The sequence below is a fragment of the Eulemur rufifrons genome, chromosome 16 (genome assembly GCF_041146395.1).
Source record: "Eulemur rufifrons isolate Redbay chromosome 16, OSU_ERuf_1, whole genome shotgun sequence".
Lineage (NCBI taxonomy): Eukaryota > Metazoa > Chordata > Mammalia > Primates > Lemuridae > Eulemur > Eulemur rufifrons.
Window position 1 is genome coordinate 78,930,134 of NC_090998.1, and position 19,487 is coordinate 78,949,620.

Sequence of the window (19,487 nt, forward strand, 5' to 3'; positions counted from 1 at the left end):
CTTGAGTGGTGGGTAAGGAAGAGAAACCTTACCCACCCCCTGAAGTTGAAAAAAATTGAGTATTTTAATGAAAATCTAAAATCTTGTTGGGAAATGAAATATTTTTCAATATTGATAAGGCAATATGTAATGAAGCTGCCCTCTAGAATTACCTGGGGTTAGGCTCCTTTTTATGGCCAGTGGTCAATTTTGTTTTTCTATCTATATCCCTCTGAACCCTGTTTGGTCTCAGATAGACTCAAGGAATTGAACCACCTTATCAAAGTTTATACTCAAGGAATTGAACCACCTTATCACAGTGAACTAGAAGACTAACAGAAAATAGACTAACTAGAAGACTAACAGAAAATGGGACGGCATATCACCATCCTAGAGTACAGAGGTACAAAGCTATCTGGATTCTTCCCATCTCAATGATAGAAACTGAATGATGCAATGGCACAGACTATAATGTATCTCTAATGACTCTTCTCCATTCCTGTGAGGCATTTTCTAAAGCAAGGTGCCAATGTGATGTGTTCTTCCAGTTAAAAGTTACAGTTTTATAAAGGGATGGATATAGGAAACACAACTAGCTATGCAGATACTGCTGAAGAACAATATTTTAGGTGATGACTTATGACATTAGAATAATTGTACTCCTGGAAAAGTGCTAAGTAGTTCAGAAAAACCAAAAGATTATGCTTAGCAATACCCACAGGTATGATCAAGGGGCTTGTGACTGAAATCAAAGGATAAAAAAATCCTCAATTAAAACTGTAAGATTAGATCTACAAATAACAATAATACAATAGAGAAGAATACAGAGTGGAAGAACTATTAAAAAAATTATTAGGAGTAAAAATGTAAATAGACAATAAATCCAACAGCCTAAAGAAAGTGTATGTGTTTGTGTGTATGTGTGTAGTTATACAAAGGAAACCTAAAATTTCAAAATAAATAAATCTTGGGAATTGCTAACACTTAGGGGGAAGAAACTTGTGACTGAGAACAAGCATTTGAAAGGAATGTCTTACAATGTTTACAATAGAAGGAGGACAATAACTATAAATCAATACATATACACATATATGGAAATTCTTGAACATGGGATAAAGAAACTCCTAAATGAGGTTAAAATAAGGTAAAAGTTGTATTATGAGATAGGGCATATTTTTTGGCCACCACATCAGATGGAGGATTTAGATAGGGCTTTCCTAAAACATTACAAATAGGCACAAAGATAAGACACAGATATGACAGGGAGACATTATCTATATGTACTAGAAGCTTAATTTTAACCAAATCAGAACATCAGAGCATCTGATAAATTTCTATGTTTCTTTGCTGAAAATTTCTTTCTTTTTGTTTTTTTTTAGACGGAGTTCACTCTGTTGCCCAGGCTAGAGTGCCATGGTGTCAGCCTAGCTCATAGGAACCTCAAACTCCTGGGCTCAAGAAATCCTCCTACCTCAGTCTCTCGAGTAGCTGGGACTACAGGTGCACACCACCACACCTGGCTAATTTTTCTATTTTTAGTAGAGACACAGTCTCGCTCTTCCTCAGGCTAGTCCCGAACTCCCGACCTCAAGCGATCCTCCTGCCTCAGCCTCCCAGAATGTTAGTCAGCCTCCCAGAGTGCTAGGATTATAGGCATGAGCCATTGTGCCTGGTCTGAAAATTTAATTCTTAAACAGATGAAGGAAGCAATGAGGGAAATAGGTTTAACTATTTTGTACTTAAGTTTGAACACAAAGGCCAAAATGAATGATGATGCAGAAGTGTCAGGAACTCTGGTAGTGACCATATCAAGATTTGACAATCCTGGGCATTGTCAAACATGGAGCCTACATCTGCTGTTGGAAATTGACAGTCACTCATGATATACTTAAGAAATAGAAGAAAGGGTAGATTTATAGATGGTTCAATACTACAATCCAAAGAATAATGACTGGCAGATTCATGTCAACCTTGAGGAAGACTTCTACTTGGTCTATTCTTGTTTTGGTACTACAAAACATTTTAAACTGATAAACTGAAGAAATGGGAGCACATTTACACATTTCCAGGTGATACAAAGCTGGGAAGGAGAGTTAATATGCAGGATTAAATAGTCCATTCAATAAATATTGATTGGATACCTTTATGGGCAAGGTGTTAAAATGAATATAAAGATTATTCAAGATACCATTTTTTGGCCGGGCGCGGTGGCTCGCGCCTGTAATCCTAGCACTCTGGGAGGCCGAGGTGGGCGGATCCTTTGAGCTCAGGAGTTCGAGACCAGCCTGAGCAAGAGCGAGACCCCATCTCTACTAAAAATAGAAAGAAATTATATGGACAGCTAAAAATATATATAGAAAAAATTAGCCGCGCATGGTGGTGCATGTCTGTAGTCCCAGCTACTCGGGAGGCTGAGACAGGAGGATCCCTTGAGCTCAGGAGTTTGAGGTTGCTGTGAGCTAGGCTGACGCCACGGCACTCACTCTAGCCTGGGCAACAGAGTGAGACTCTGTCTCAAAAAAAAAAAAAAAAAAAAAAAAGATACCATTTTTCCTCTCATGGTTTGATTTTCAACTGGGGATGTAAAAATATGGACAAATAATCACAGAACAAGGTATGAATTCATAAATTCTACAAAGATTACAGATAAAGTGGTTGGACAGATCAATGAAGGGAGATATTAATTCTAGCTTTATGTGCTGGTAGGTTTAGAATCTGGGATGATTTAGTGGAAGCATTCATAAGAACATGTTAGATGAGTAGAATTTGGACATGTAATAAGGGGAATCTAGATTCAGGAGTAGAAAAGCACAGAGCTTACATAGGGAAAGGTTTGTGGTTTTGTCTGACTACAGAATGGAATTCAGGACAGGGAGCAGTAGGAAATAAAAATTGGGTAATAAGATTCTGGGATACAGGTTGGCACAATAAACTAAAAACAATAAAATTCAATTTAACTTGGATAAATTTCTAGTTTTAGGATGGCAATTTGATGTTGTTCTCCCCTTTCTTCTTGCAAATCACTCTCAAACAATAAGAAACAGAATATAACCTCTAGCTTTACTGATACAGATGCATATATGAACCACATCACAGGACAGTTTAGAGCAGATATAAGAATGACTGATGACTTAGCATAGCAATGGAAGGCCAAGTCCATGTGCCTGAAGAGGGAGACACCATGAAGTAGCAGCACTTGCAGAACCCTGGAAATGCTCAGGAAATAAAAACACCTGCACCAAAGACAGGAAGGAGGCAAAAGGCTGAATACAGGAAGACTTAGCTAAAATCAGAAAAAGGCTGAGGCAGAGAAGTTGAACCCTTGATCATACTCAGTGTCATCAAGCAAAAAGGATGGACTGAAGTTAAGTATGAAGTACTGCTAGTGGGTTAAGACTTTCTTTTCTTTTCTTTTTTCTTTTTTGAGACACAGTCTTGTTCTGTTGCCTGGGTTAGAATGCAGTGGCATCATCATAGCTCACCGCAACTTCAAACTCCTGGGCTCAAGTGATCCTCCTGCCTCAGCCTCCAAAGTAGCTGGCACTACAGGTGCGTGCCATCATGCCTGACTTAACTTTTTTAGGTTTTTTTTGTACAGATGGGGTTTTGCTATTGCCCAGGTTGGTTTCAAATTCCTAGCCTCAAGCAATACTCCTGCTTCAGCCTCCCAAAGTGTTAGGATTACAGGTGTGAGCTACTGCGCCCCGTCGAGGCTTTCTTTTTTAAATAAAACAATTTATTATTTTCTTAAATGTTTTTAAATTTAAAAATATGTCTGATATAATACATAGTTTATAATATTTTAAAAAGTTCTGGCCGGGCGCGGTGGCTCACACCTGTAATCCTAGCTCTCTGGGAGGCCGAGGCGGGTGGATCGCTTGAGGTCAGGAGTTCGAGACCAGCCTGAGCAAGAGCGAGACCCCGTCTCTACTAAAAATAGAAAGAAATTATATGGACAACTAAAAATCTATATAGAAAAAATTAGCCAGGCATAGTGGCGCATGCCTGTAATCCCAGCTACTCGGGAGGCTGAGGCAGTAGGATCGCTTAAGCCGAGGAGTCTGAGGTTGCTGTGAGCTAAGCTGACGCCACGGCACTCACTCTAGCCTGGGCAACAAAGTGAGACTCTGTCTCAACAAAAAAAAAAAAAAAAAAAAAAAAAAAAAGTTCTTAATTAGAAGAGCTTTATTCCAAAATACACATGCTCTATATGCCAAGTACCAACACTAGAGATTCTAATTTTGTAGTGTGGAGCCCAGGAACTTGTATTTTGCAATTTTCTCATTCTGAAAGCCACTGAGCTAGTGTGAAAAAGAAATCTATCATCAAAACCTATGAAAAGGTAAAATGGCACAGAGAAAAATATAGGCATTTTCATTCATAACTGAATACTATGTGCTAGGTTTTGTTCTAGGAATGGGAATAGTGCAGTACACACAAAAAATTCCCTGTCCTCATGGAGTTTTTAATTTAGTAGAGGAAAAGACACAAAGTAAATATGTAAAATACGAACAATGCTAGAAGCTGATATGATGAAAAATACAGTAGGGAAGGGGTAAAGAGAATTGGGTCAGAGGACACTACAATTCAAAATAGGGTGGTCAAGGAAGGCCTCACTTAGAAGGTAATATCTGAATAAAGATCTGAAGGAAGTAAGGGAGCAAACCATGAAGATATGTGGGGAATAGTATTTCAGGCAGAGAGACTAGCTGATACAAAGGCCCTGAGACAGGAGACTGCCCTTATACTTATTCAAGGAAATCACGGAGGCCAGTAAAGCTGGGGAAGAATGAGTGATCATATGAGATCATAAAGGCAGCATGAGAACTAGATTGTACAGGATCTCATGGGCCTGCCTATAAAAGACTTTGGCTGTTACTCCTAGTGAGATGGTAAACCATACGATTGAAAAAAAGAATATTTAAAGGGCCAATTATATATATTTATATACATATATATATAAAAACAATGGAACTTGTTTAAGTAATTAATAACAAAAATTAAAATTGCAAGTCGTGTCTAGAAACTTTGCTAAATAAATCTAGACAATACCTAATATAGTAGCTTAGTGTTTAATAAATATTTCCAGAAAAAATGGACAGATTTACACTGAAAAGGAGAAAGAATTTTTGAAGTTCTTGTAAAATCAAAGGTAATGTATCAAGAATATAATAGTTTTCCCAAGATACAGTCTCTGATAAAAGATTTCAGGGCATTCAGATATCACTCAGATTTTCCTATTTCCTGTTTTACATAGGTAAGACAAGAAGAGATTAACATAAAAAGCCTTTTTTGGAGTCATTTTGAAGCTTTTTCTCTTTTGTTTAAAAGACTCAAACACACAGTTTTTAACAAGTCTATTTTCAAGCCTAGGCTTTCCCAGGTTCTAGCTTTAAAAATGCATTCATCATGATTCATACTCCAGCTGGCTCTGCTTTATTCTTAATTTAAAAACTTCATATGTTTTCCCCAAAGCCTGTTTTTTTTTTGTTTTTTTTTTCCTGGAAAGCCTAGAGTTTTCCTGAGCCTAGAGCTTCAGGAAAAAAAATAAAGGGTTAAGAAAATAAAATTTTTAAAGTGATAAATCCATTCCTTTGATAGGTAGGGAAAGTACTTTTCTCCCTGCCCACCCCCCTGTAGCTTCTAAATGGATCAATCTACTCTTTCTGGTTGTCAGAGAATATTTGCTTTTAAATGATTTTGGTGATAAACAATGTGATGGACAGCAAAACAAAAATGTTCTTCTTTAGTATTAGTACTGTACTTCTTTTGCCTAATAGAATTTTATAAAAGCATTAATTTTTTGATTAACAGAAAAATGATAGACAGCTACCTTCTTCAACCATCAAAATAGAACTTTCTACAGGAATGGAAAGAAATTAACTTCTGCTGCCAGAGACAACTGCAAATATTTTTGGTATCATACCATGTTATGATTTCTTAGAAAAATATATGAATTATGAAGTCAGACATTAAAAGCATTACTTTACATGGCCAAGAGATCACTGATAGATGTACATCAGAAAAAAAATATTAAGAAAAACATTATTTGTGCTAACATACGGGAATTAAGCTAAAATCAAAGGATTTATTAAATGAATATTCTACTTCATTCCTTTCTGATACATCCAAGATTTGCATTGATAACTTTGTGGAAAGCAAGAAAATTTACATAAATCTTTACTAAACTATGTTAATTTGAAATATGTGATCAATTCTAATTAGAAAGATTTGATTTCTGGCTACTTTTTATCAGGGTATTAATTACAACAGTAAAGAAGAAAGAGAGTAGAAAACTTGGTCACTCAGTTTAGCAGTTTTCTCAGATTGATAAAATAACAATGAAACCTCCAGGGTTAAGAATTTCAAATGAGGCTGCTAGACAGAGAAGACAGACCAAATTAGCTTACCACTTGAACCATTTTGAGATATCTGGCATATCTTGGATCCTTGGCTACAGTTAAGATATTTTCTGCTGATACTTCACTTTCCTGTGGTCCAGAGTCTTGTGTACTGTTCTGCTGTAGAGAGTATTTTGTATAAATCTTTAGACAATTCACAAAAGGGGTCCATTATGTTACTTAAAAGGGATGTTTCTGTCTATAATTCTAAGGCAATAAATATCAGAAAAAAATCATATTTCTAAATTTAAATACTAATAATTTAATTATGGGATGTATGTTTCTAAATATCTACAAATACTTAAATTTGACTTCAGAGGAAGCTACACTTAATATCAACACTGTATTATTCCTTAAAATGACAATATATTCATGCATTAAAAAAATTAAAATTCTGCTTTACTTGTCCTCAGGGTGCTGATATAAAGCATGAATTATAGGTAGATATATTATTTTAATAAAACTTTTTTTTTTTTTTTTGAGACAGAGTCTCACTCTGTTGCCCAGGCTAGAGTGAGTGCCGTGGCGTTAGCCTAGCTCACAGCAACCTCAAACTCCTGAGCTCAAGCGATCCTCCTGTCTCAGCCTCCCGAGTAGCTGGGACTACAGGCATGCACCACCATGCCCGGCTAATTTTTTCTATATATATATTTTTAGCTGTCCATATAATTTCTTTCTATTTTTAGTAGAGATGGGGTCTCGCTCTTGCTCAGGCTGGTCTCGAACTCCTGAGCTCAAACGATCCGCCCACCTCGGCCTCCCAGAGTGCTAGGATTACAGGCGTGAGCCACCGCGCCCGGCCTAATAAAACTTTTAATAAAGCTAATAAAACTATTTGATTCATCAACTCTAACAGAAAGTGAATTGATTTCCTAGGTATCTACCATCTACCCAATTTAACTTTTTATTTACTGAATCATCTTATTCTAAGGGGACATGGCTTTTTTAATTTTTTAGAAAGTGATTCCTGGAGAATTTTTGGAAGAGAAGCCAGTTTCTCAGACAAAATTATCTGGTTTTGTACACTTCAGCTACTAATGGGACTATTAATGGTAACATTGTCCAGGGTGGTTAAGATTAAATACTAAATATTTACAATGAAGAATACTGGGGAATGATCTTTTTAGATAAAAATGCTTTTGTTACACAAACAGTCCTTACTTCACATAGTACAGTGTTAACTGAAATTTGTCCACATGGAAACCCTACCCTTAAGTGGAAAGCCAGGACTGCTTGTATACAATACTTGATTTTCCTATCAAACTGAACATTTAGAATAAGCTTACGTTTTTGAATCTTGCTCATTATCTGTACGTAAGTGTTAAGAGGAATTTCTTTAACAGAATGAAATCAATTTTATATGTCTACGCCGAAATGTAGGCAAAATTAATTTTAGGCAAAATGTAAATAAATGTCTAAATCTTCATAGTCTTTAGAATATGAGTATGAACTACATATTAAGTTTTTTTTTAAATCAGATAATTCAAATATAAACTAAATCTGTCAAAGACTCTGAAGCAAACAAAACATCTGAAAATCTTATAGGTTTCTTCTGTTATATGATATTGTTAAGTAAACAAAAGTAATTACATATATATTCATCTATAATGCATACACATTTAAAAAGTCCAAAAGAATGTTAATTAATAAAAAATTCAAATGAAATCTAAATTTTTTTAAAATTTATGGACATTAAACCCATATAACAGCACAATAGAGCTAATGAGAACTATATCCCAGCCTAATAGATTTCAACTCTCAGCTGAAACTTTTGCCTAATAAGCAATACCTCAACAAGGTTTAATTATGTAATATCTTACACCTTTGTTACTTGACTCACCCAATAAATCCTCTACCGTATCTCTCAACTGTCCTTCATTTTATTCTCAAATTAATCTCAATCTGCACAATTGGATATTCTTTTGTGAATAATGATAAAATCTGAACCACGAAATTAAAGTTGCAGAAAAATCAATATACAAACCTTAGGTCTTTGACTCATGTATAGACAGTGATAAATGAATGGTTTTTTAAAAAGTGCATAACTATACTTTATCTGATAATTGAGTTGATTGTAATGGCAATGTAAACTCAGTATTAAGCAGTACTTAAGCCCATTTCAAAACATTTTATACAAAATATACCAATTAATAAAAATGAAGAAATGAGAAGTTGACCTTGAATATTAAGAACATGCTGAAGTTATTTTATTAAGGTAATCAACACATAACTTTATCATAATTTGTAAAACTTTGCAAGCCAACAGAACTTTATAAATCCTCTAAATAAATTAATATGGTATATAATTTTAAAATAAAATTGCCAGAGATATACCAGGTCATTCTGAATTTGCAAAGCAAATTAAGAAATTCAGCTATGATTACTGGTAATCAGATTTGCAGGATCTTAAATAGGTGAGGACCAAAACAACTGCATAAAAGTTTTAAAAAATATAGATGGCATTCATAATAGCATCTGGAAAAATTAATATTCCAAGTTAGACAGATACCACTTAAAAATTTTATAGAAACATATGACAACTATATCCACCAAAGAATAACTACTAGGTACAGTAGAAATACTCTCTTAATATTCTTTACAGATGTCTTGTTTTAGAAAGAGGATAGTTTATATTCAATTGAGAGAACTTTATAAACTCCTCTACATTTGGATTTCCTCTTGTGTATTATATATATTTCAGTGTCCATCATAATGGAATTTGTTATATTAATTAAACAGGTGTTAAACTTCTTAGTATCTAATTATTAAGTAAATGATTATCTAATTCATTGCCCAAATACATACTTTATCTAAATTTATGGCTTCGTTCTCAGGGCCTCACACCACATATCCTCAATATGTTTGATGAATTGAACATAGCTACTGGAGAAAGTGCACTACAGCATAGCAGGTAAGAACTAGGGCTCCTGGCATCAGTCTGCCTGGGTTAAAATTCCAGCTCTTCCATTACTATTTAACCTTCAGCAAGTTACTTAATGTCTGTGAACCTCATTTGACCCATTTATAAAGTAGGATTGATAATATAGTGCTTATATCATAGGGTTATTGTGAGAATTAAATGAGTTAATTTGTGAAAAGCACTTAAAAATGTATGTGCTCTGGCACACAGTAAGCACCCTTCAAGTGATAGCTATTACTATCATTGTCAATATCATCATTTATCTAAAAAATATCCCGTGAAAAGTATCTCCAGGTACAAATGTAGAATTCCACTATATAGGAAGTCTACTTGTTTATTATTACTTTGGTAGGCCAATATTTTAGTCATTATTTTATTCTGGATTTATTATTATTATTATTATTTTGAAGACAGGGTCTCGCTCTGTTGCCTGGGCTACAGTGCAGTTGCATCATCATTGTTCACTGCAACCTCAAACTCCTGGGCTCAGCTGCCTCAGCTTTCCAAGTAGCTGGAGTAGTGTGCCACCACGCCCAGCTAACTTTTGTATTTTCTGTAGAGAAAGGGTCTTGATATGTTGCTCAGACTTGTTGCCAACTCCTGGCCTGAAGTGATCCTCCTGGCCCTATCCTCTTAAGTGCTAGGATTACAGGTGTGAGCCACCACACTCAACCTTATTTTAGATTTTAATACCTCACTGAGATACAGTAGAGATTGTCTGTTCTCAAACAAATAATTTTCATTTTTTGAAATAAAAAATAATATAAAATTTAAATTTATACAGAAGCACAGATGAACATTAAGACATAAGAGCCAAATGTAAAGTGTGGCTCCTATTAGGATGCTGATTTGAACAAATCAATTTTAAAAACACACTTTTTAGACAATTGGTATTTCTAAGAAGAGTAGCTCTCAGATTTCAAGAGCCTACAAATCACCTAGGGATCTTGTTAAAATGTAGATTCTGATTCAGCAGTTCTTGGGGGAGCCTGAAGTTCTTCATTTCTAATAAGCCCCCAGGTGATGTCTGTGCAGCTGGTCCATGGGGCATACTTTGAGTAGCAAGACGTTAGATGATGCCAGGGAATTACTGTTAATTATATTGTGTATGATAAAGCATGATAAAGACATTTAAATAAGAAAAATATTATACAAGAAAATGTCAAAACTTTTCAGAGATGCTCAAAGAATTATGTAGGGGTAAAATGACATGATTCTGGGGGTTCATTTCAGCAAGTGATAAGATAGGTGAAGCAATTGTGACATAATCTTAATTGGGAATCTGAGTAATAAGCATTGAGTATTCATTGTACTCCTCTTTCTATTTTTGTGTATGTTTACAATTTTATAATAAAACATTTTAAAAGTACATTTCTTATAAGAACTTAGAAAAATTTCCATAGGAAACTTGAAGAAAATAATTGTATTCATGATTTTTTCTAGCCCTATACAGATTTATTTTCTTTTTTAAAGGCAAAAACAAAAATACTAACTTCAGGAAGCCCTTCAAAATAATAAAATAAAACAGCTAACTTATTTTCCTACAAACTTCATTTTCTACCTTAAGGTTTTATAATTTTACTATTAAAAATTTTACATTTTTGTTTAACTTCTTCCTTCCAAACTGCTGCTTAGGTCTATCAGTTTCAACCAAGAAGATCTGCTCATCCTTGAAACTCAAATACTTACCTGAGATTGCTCTGAAGTGACTTCAGAATGTGATCCATTTGTGACACTAGTGACACTTAAAGGAGATACTTCGAATGTGACATCATCTAGGCCTGGGATGGATGACAACTGAGAAAAGGAAATTGGTGTTGGTATACAAGGACCATATTAGGTGTATAAATAAACAGTAAGTTTCTAGGTGTGTGTACAAGGTCTGTCTGGAAAGTATTTAGCCACTGTTAATGTAATGAGAACACAAGAATGGTTACATGGCTGAATACCTTCCAGACAGACCTTGTATTTTTAATAGCTGTCTTAAGTTCTAAGTCTATACAAATAGGTTCATAAAATCTCATCTTTAATTCTCCATGTTATAAGCTAAAAGTAAAAGACAGTCACAAATAAAATACTTTTGAAGAATTTCTAATTTAGCTGTAACTAAATTAGAACTTAGCTAAATCTAATTTAGCTTATAACCATTCTTTTCCCAGAAATTATTTTTAAAATACATACAATCCTAGTGCAAGAATTGGGAGCATGGGCTTTGGAGTCAGATTAACTAGGTTTAAGTCCCAGTTCTACCATTCATAGCTGTGTGATATTTTGTAAATTTTCTCACCTGTAAAGTGGGGATAAGAAAATTTACCTTACAAAGTTATTGCAAAAAGATTTTTATTAAAAAATTTTCTTTAAAAAGTGCTGTGAGCACATTTTAAGTTTGAATTGTCTGGAATCTGACAAAACTTGTCTTTATATTTTAATGTATGAAACAGCTCATTCATTTTTCTTTAGCATTTACCACTGTTATTAAAATATGTTGTTTCTTATACACAAAAAATAGGCATACTGTCAGCATTTCAATATGTAATGATTAAGCATTTGAACCTGAAATAGTTAAGCATTTAAGGTTAGATTTGCAAATCCATGCAAACCTTCTTTTCTGATTTCATTTAGATAACAATGATACGCATTTGTCAGATGTTTGAATGACTTTGGAGATTGATTCTAAGGCCATGGAAATAACCAAGGTTAACTTGCCCATGTGGGATCTTAATGTGTGACCTTGGACTCTAACTCCATGAGAATTCCCCAAACATTAAAAATGGCACATATTCATAATAAAGAATAATGAAAACACCAATGATAATAAGATCTTAAGCAGCAATATTCATTGAGAACTGATGACTGATGATAGTACTTAACACAGTGGCTACAGCCCAAACAGTTTCAAGTGGGTATGGATGTTAGGAGAATATCTTGAACATGTTCAAGGCTAGGTATTCTAAATTTCCAAGCTAGAGAAATGTTATAAGAAAAATATAGTTGCTGAAGTACATTAAGGAAATACAGAAAGCAGAAACTAGATACTTTAGTCCTTATTCTAAAGATATGTCATTTTTTTATTCCTCACAAATATTCAACAAATATTTTTTAGATCATTTTTTTTTTGGGGACAAAGTCACAAAAAAAACACAAAGTCACAAAAATACACTAGGGTCTCCATAACTTTATAAACAGAAAAAAACCCCGCATGTACAATATTTTAAAAAGGAAACCAAGTTAAAACTAAATATGCCACTCTTATTCAGCAATATCTTTAAGCTTTCAAATCAGAACCATATTCTAATTTTCCTAGTCATCTCTTGTTCTGACATCAAAAGTGGTATTCTTCATTAGCATTTAAGATATTTAGAAATGAAAAAGAGGCGATATTGTTTCTACATTTTGCTCTGAGACATCTAAAGAGTTATATAAGTATTATTGTATTATCTGTTAAAATAATTTTGAATTTTCCATCAAATGAAGTGAACTATATAACAGCTCAATTTGTTAACATGTTACTCACATGATGCTTTTGCCTAGCATAATGAAAGTAATCTTAATCCATGTGCACATTTTGATTAATGGTTCATAAAAATATCATTTCCTTTGTAATTATATTTTTTAAAAAACAAATCATCATACCACTTCATAGATACAGCAATTAAACTGAATTCATTCCCAAATGCAATTAAAGTTAGGTATGACTCAGAAAGTTGGTATATGTACAGCAAAGTTTATACTATAAATTATTCAGAAATACAAACCTTTGCATCTAAAATATTAAGGGTTGTTTCAATTTGTTGGATACGAAGAGAAAGGTCTGCCAGTTTCTGGAAAAGAAAAATTAGAGACATAAGACTAAAGTCTTTGGTTAAGGCCGGGTGTGGTGGCTCACGCCTGTAATCCTAGCACTTTGGGAGGCCAAGGCAGGAGGATCACTTGAGGTCAAGAGTTTGAGACTAGCCTGAGCAAGAGCGAGACCCCACCTCTACTAAAAATAGAAAGAAATTAGCCAGACAACTAAAAATCTATATAGAAAAAATTAGCCAGGCATGGTGGCACATGCCTGTAGTCCCAGCTACTCGGGTGGCTGAGGCAGAAGGACTGCTTGAGCCCAGGAGTTTGAGGTTGCTGTGAGCTGGGCTCACATCACGGCACTCTAGCCCGGGCCACAGAGCAAGACTCTGTCTCCAAAAAAAAAAAAAAAAAAAAAAAATTTTTTAAAAAGAAAAGAAAAAGTCTTTGGCTAAGATAGACTGTTAACAAGAACAACAAAGGGCAGATTTGAAAATATTACAAACCATGGTTGTATTTGTCATTTTCTGATATACTACTGTGTTATTTACATGACTAGGAATGGGAACTCAAGCATTCTATTATCTTTATTAATATTCACCAATAAGAAAGTTACATTTCCAGCTTTAGAAAACTCATTATCAGAGCAGTAAACAATCACTGGGACCAGAATATAAACTTAATCCAGGGCAGAGTCTTTTGTTTACTGCTATATCTCTAGTGCCCAGAACAGTACCTGACACTTAACAGGAGCTTAATAATTATTTGTTGATGAATGAAGGAATTCGTCAGAAAAAACAAGAATAAAAATTAGCCAAAGATTGCCTACAACAGGGTCCGTCTATTATAAATCACTTAAACATACAAACGTATATAATTTATCTCAAATTCAGACTTCTTAAGTGTGAATAGTAAAAGGAGATGAAACTGGAAGTTGAGTAATTCATTATGGAAAGAATTAAAACAAAAGATAAAAAATTAGGAAGAGTACTAAAGAAGCAAAAAGAAGCAATCTACCATCAAAATGCAAGATAAATCAGATCGAAGAGCTTGTCATGCTCTAGTTACTTTGTACAATTAAATTATCCATATACGTATACACCTACACAAACAAAAGTAACATCATAAAATATGATCCATATGAACAGTTTTTTAAAACTCCCTAATCCTAAACATTATTATATTCAGTCATGTAGTCCAAAAGCAGTTGGCCAGTTTACTATAACAGTTTCAGATATACAGCATTCTATCTTCTGGGATATTAATATCACAATCATGACCAATAAGAATTGTAACACCCTGAGAAATGGTCATTTTATCCACAATGAGAGGGGGAAAAAATGAAAGTAGGCACAGAGTAGTTAGTGCTTCTTTACAGGGTACTTATTTTTAAGATGAGCATGTTGATATCCACAAGGATATAATGTAGAAATAAAATATTAGAATGTAGTATTAATGACATCAAAGCTAAGTTTAACCATGACTTCTAGAATTTGTTCACATAAAGGTTTTATGTAAACATAAATACAGGTTTACAAAATATATCATGGATAAATCCCTCTTCAAACAATAGCTGTATTCCTGAAAATCATGGAAATTTAATTTTTGGCAAATTTAATCAGTCTTAATTCACTAGAGCAGAAATCCTACAGCAAATTAATTTGTAAAGTAACTAATAATTTCCAACTTACTTAAAAATGAATATATTGGTTTGATTACAGTGAACACAAAAAGAACCAAAAAGCTGAATTAAAAATTTTTGTTTTTATATACCTATATAAATATGTACTTTTAAGCAAGTCAACATAAACATTTCAGCGTTTACCCTACTATGTATGCTACACCGTATATGCAACATATCATTCAAAATCTCATACCATATCCCTGAAGTAGGAACCATTATGCCAGTTTTAAAGATGAGAAAACTGAGTATTCATACAACCAAAATAACCGGAACTCAAACCATCCAACTCCAGAGGCAATACTCTTCATCAGATTTTCAAGAGAATTTTACATTGTTAAAACATGATAGTAAATTCCTGTGTATTGCATAAGCAGAATTTTTGTTATCCAAAGCTAACAAATGATCAATCTGCTTCTCACTAAGATGCTATTGCGCTATATACTGGTAACCAAATTTTTCTGATCTTGGTGAATTTCCTAAGATAGATATTATGTATTTGGAATTATTTTAAAAATTGGTATTAAAAAATTTTCAGGGTTAAATTATAAAGCAAACTTGTCATTAAATGGGCACTCCAAGGTTCACATAGTGTAGGCTGAGGATTGAAATACAGTTAGTAAACAAGGGCCTAAGAATGAAAATGTTTATTAAGAAAATTATTGTTGATAAAGAAGACTGAAGAGGCTTGGAGAAAAAAGTTATACTTTCATGTGCAGTAATTCTTGTTGTTTTTTTTTTTTGATACTGATTAGTTTGGTATGGCAATCCTTTGCTTTGTCATTCATTTTACCTACTCCCATCTACTATAATCAAATCCTCACCAAAAGGAAATGATCTTTTTTAATAAAACAGGATTATATGAATGATTTATTCATGTAAGATAAGACAGTGATCTAAACATTGATATTTTAATTTGTAAAAACTTATCTGAACATCTTTGAGAGTTTGAGAATAATTTTTCTAAATTTAAAATAATTATGGGAATTGGTTATCTCAAATAGTAGTTTTTTGCTTGCTACTGCTACTATCACCTATGTCATAATCACATTGATAAATGTAAACAATATTTTAGAAAACAAATTTAGTTTTATATTGTATCTATTAAGTTTCAGGAATTTTCAACATAGTCTTGTTATTAATGTATAAATTCATTTGAATGGTGCTTGGTACGTTAAGAAATAATTCGTAAAAGTGATATGTAACACTGGGAATATTTTATATTTTCAGATAACATTTAATATTTTAGACTCTTAAAAACCAGCTGTAGAGTAGATAACACCTTTATGAATAATAAAATAATACCTTAATTTATTACAACAAAGATCTTCCCAAGCCAAGAGGAAAAGCCTTTTTGTTGATCTGATTTTGAGAAGATAATTTACGAAGTGGCTCTGAACCTAAATGAACCTGGATGAGAGAAAAAAATTCTATCTTTATTTTTACCTACCTCTAACTTAAATTTGGCATTTTCTTTAAATTTAGTGAAAAAAAATCACAGTAGTATTAGGACCTTATCACTCTGTCACCAATAAAAATCACAGATTTTTTAATTGCAATTGTTGCAGATTTATACTTCAAAATTATGTTTATTAGACATGCTGACTTAATAAAGAACCTACTACTGTGTCACAGTTTTGAGTTTTTTTTTAAGGATATAACTAGTTTCTTTTGTAATCTTTGATCCATTTGAAAACATTAATTTGGTTTCACCAAACTGTCAAAGCGTCCACGGCATAATTAAGAAAGAACTTCTGCTTTTCAAAGATAATTCAGCTTAATATATGGTTTTGGGTCTGTTCCAATGTAATTATTGTTATAACACACATGAATACATACTTTTTACAGAGTTATTGTCACTTGAGAAAGTACACCTGCCTTCATTTATGGGTTGATGAAGTTCATTTTGAAGATGTTTAGGCCTATTGTATTTTCTTTCTATTATCTCCAGACCACTATAAAGCAGGTTTCTCAGTCTTAGCTCCACTGACATTTTGGGCTGAAAAATTCTTTGCTATAGGAGGCTGTTCTGTGTAGTATAGCATGTATAGCAGAATCTCTGGTCTCTACTTACTAAACGCCAGTAGCACTACCCAGTTGATATAATCAAAAACACCTCTAGTGCTCTGAACTGTGGATGACTATGGATGTAAGTAACAGGATCAATGATAGCAATTGTCCTCACCTCTGAAAGTTTCAGCAACAGGGAGTAGAAAGCTAACAGTCTTCCCCATCCATTTAAGCATCCTCTTTATGTGGATTTAAAATAAACTTGAAATGTCTTGGTTTGGGAAAATAGGGGAATTCACAAGGTACCTGATATTTATCAGATGAACTGAAAACTTCTTGATTTATTAGCCACTTATTTCTAAGGCAGTACATTTTATTAAAGTGGAAAAAAGGACAAAAGAAAGAAATATGGAGTTAGTAGTTGAACATGGAAACAAAAATACACTAGTTTTTCATGGCTGTGAAACATTCAGCTTACATATCCATTTCTCTAAAAGGGAAATAGTATTTTAAAATAACAGATCTCTTGGTATATCCTGTTGTGTTGTATATAACCTAGAAGTCAGAAAAGGAAGCGATCAATAGTTTCATTAATCTGCATCTGATAATTAAGCCCAACAGTAATAAAAGATGTAGCAGCAAATAAGGTTTTAAGCAAAAGATTATCTGGTTAAAAGCTAAATCCAATGGTGGCCTTAAAAATTTAATGTAGAAGATAAGCACTGAAAAATTTTTTTGGTCATGTGAGAATTCTCAGTGCTTTTGCTTGTTCTGAAAGATTTTAGAGAAATAAAAAATTTCAGAAAATTAAAAAATCATTTAAAAATCCAGTATTCTAGGCATGTAACACATCTGAGTTAAAATAATACATCTGACATTCCTGTTTACAAACTACCTTTGACCTTTTTTTATTTTGGCTTTCAAACTTGTTTTTTGCTTTTTAAAGAATGTTAATAGATTTAGGGCATACAAGTTGAATTCTGTTACATGTACATATTGTACATTTGACTTTAAAGTTAAATGCTCACATTTTACCTGCAATATGCAATAGATCTTGTGTTCCTCCCTCCACCACCCTCTTTTGAAATCTGCAGTCCTAATGGATCACTACAACATTTTTCTGACAGTGGTAAGAATAAAAAACACTGGGGATTGTGAAGGAAGAAGAGATGACTGTAAGTACCTTCATAACTTGAGTCTGACTCAACTACTTTCTTTTCTCTCTCATCTAATCTCTCTTTTACTATAGTGCCAGTCATTAGAAGAGTCACAAAGTAGCCTAATATGCAGAAAGTTTTTAAAAAGTTGAGTTCTTCAAAGAATACAGTTCTATACTCTTCCCTTTATTACAGAACTCGAAAAACAGCATTAGTGATGAAGAAAGAGCCCTAGAAATTTGTTTCAAATTTAATCCTGGTTTGAGTTTAGCTGTGACTGAAATTGTTAGTTTGGTTTTGGTTCAAAGATCATGTGGGGGAGGGACGGGGGGAGAAGTTTTCTTTTCCCCTCCAGTTCATTTCTAGTTCAAAAAATAACAGTTGAGGTTCATTTTTTTTTGTTGAGGGCAACTCAGTCTGGTTTTTGTTTAAGGCTTTAAATATAAATAAGGACTACAGGTCTATTAGGTAATATTAACAACCTAAAAACCATTTCAAAACATTACATTGACCTTAACATAGGAAAAAGTGATACTTTATGTTTGAATACATATGAGGAGTCTTCAAAAAGTTCATGGAACATAAGTATTACGAAAAAACTATGCATGGATTTCAAAATTTTTTTGCACATTAAAATAAACTTGTACTAACTTGTTGTAACACTTTTGAACAGGATCTAGTTTTAAACACTAAGAACAGGACATCAGTTCCCTATCAGAGGCCCTAACAGAGCAACATGAATTTGCTAAAATTTAAGTTAAAAGAAACACGAGATTTATGGTAAAGCTTAGGCGGAAGAACAGTGAAATCACTGATGCTTTAAGAGAAGTTTATGGAGACAATGCCCCAAAGAAATCAACAGTTTACAAATGAATAACTCATTTTAAGAAGGAATGAGACAATGTTAAAGATGAAGCCCCTAGCAGCAAGGTTATCCAGATCAATTTACAAGGAAAACTTAATCTAATTTGTGCCCTAATTGAACGGGACCAATGATTAACAGCACAAACAATATTCAACACCAAAGACATCTCAATTGGTTCAGTTTACACAATTCTGACTGAAAAATTAAAGTTGAGCAAACTTTCCACTCGATGGGTGCCAAAACAGTTGCACCCAGATCAGCTGCAGACAAGAGCAGAGCTTTCAATGGAAATTTTAAATAAGTAGGATCAAGATGCTAAAGTACTTCTTCAAAGAATTTTAACAGGAGGTGAAACGTGGCTTTACCATTACGATCCTGAAGACAAAGCACATCAAAGCAATGGCTACCAAGAGGTGGAAGGGGTCCAGTCATGGCAACAGTTTTTTGGGATGCTCAAGGCATTTTGCTTATTGGCTTTCTGGAGGGCCAAAGGATGATATTATAACATCTGCTTACTATGAGAGTGTTTTGAGAAAGTTAGCCAAAGCTTGAGCAGAAAAACGCCTGGCAAAGCTTCACCAAAGAGTCCTTTTGCACCATGGCAATGCTCCTGCTCATTCCTCTCATCATACAAGGGCAATTTTGTGAGTTTTGACAGGAACTCATTAGGCATCCACCTTATAGTCCT

The 19,487-nt window shown here is 33.7% G+C and overlaps 1 protein-coding gene across 2 annotated transcripts in view; it reads right to left on the bottom strand.

Annotated features, from left to right (window-relative positions):
- Positions 1 to 19,487, bottom strand: part of WASHC3 (WASH complex subunit 3) — a 50,757-nt gene that overhangs the window by 22,446 nt on the left and 8,824 nt on the right. Inside the window, exons 3-5 of one of the 2 annotated variants that reach the window (XM_069490491.1) lie at positions 13,056 to 13,121; positions 10,990 to 11,097; positions 6,390 to 6,497 (exon numbers count right to left, since the gene is read on the bottom strand). In XM_069490491.1, coding sequence (XP_069346592.1) covers positions 6,390 to 6,497; positions 10,990 to 11,097; positions 13,056 to 13,121 — 282 coding nt within the window. Of the gene's footprint in view, positions 1 to 6,389; positions 6,501 to 10,989; positions 11,098 to 13,055; positions 13,122 to 19,487 lie in introns of both variants that reach the window. The other variant, XM_069490490.1, reaches the window with a different exon arrangement.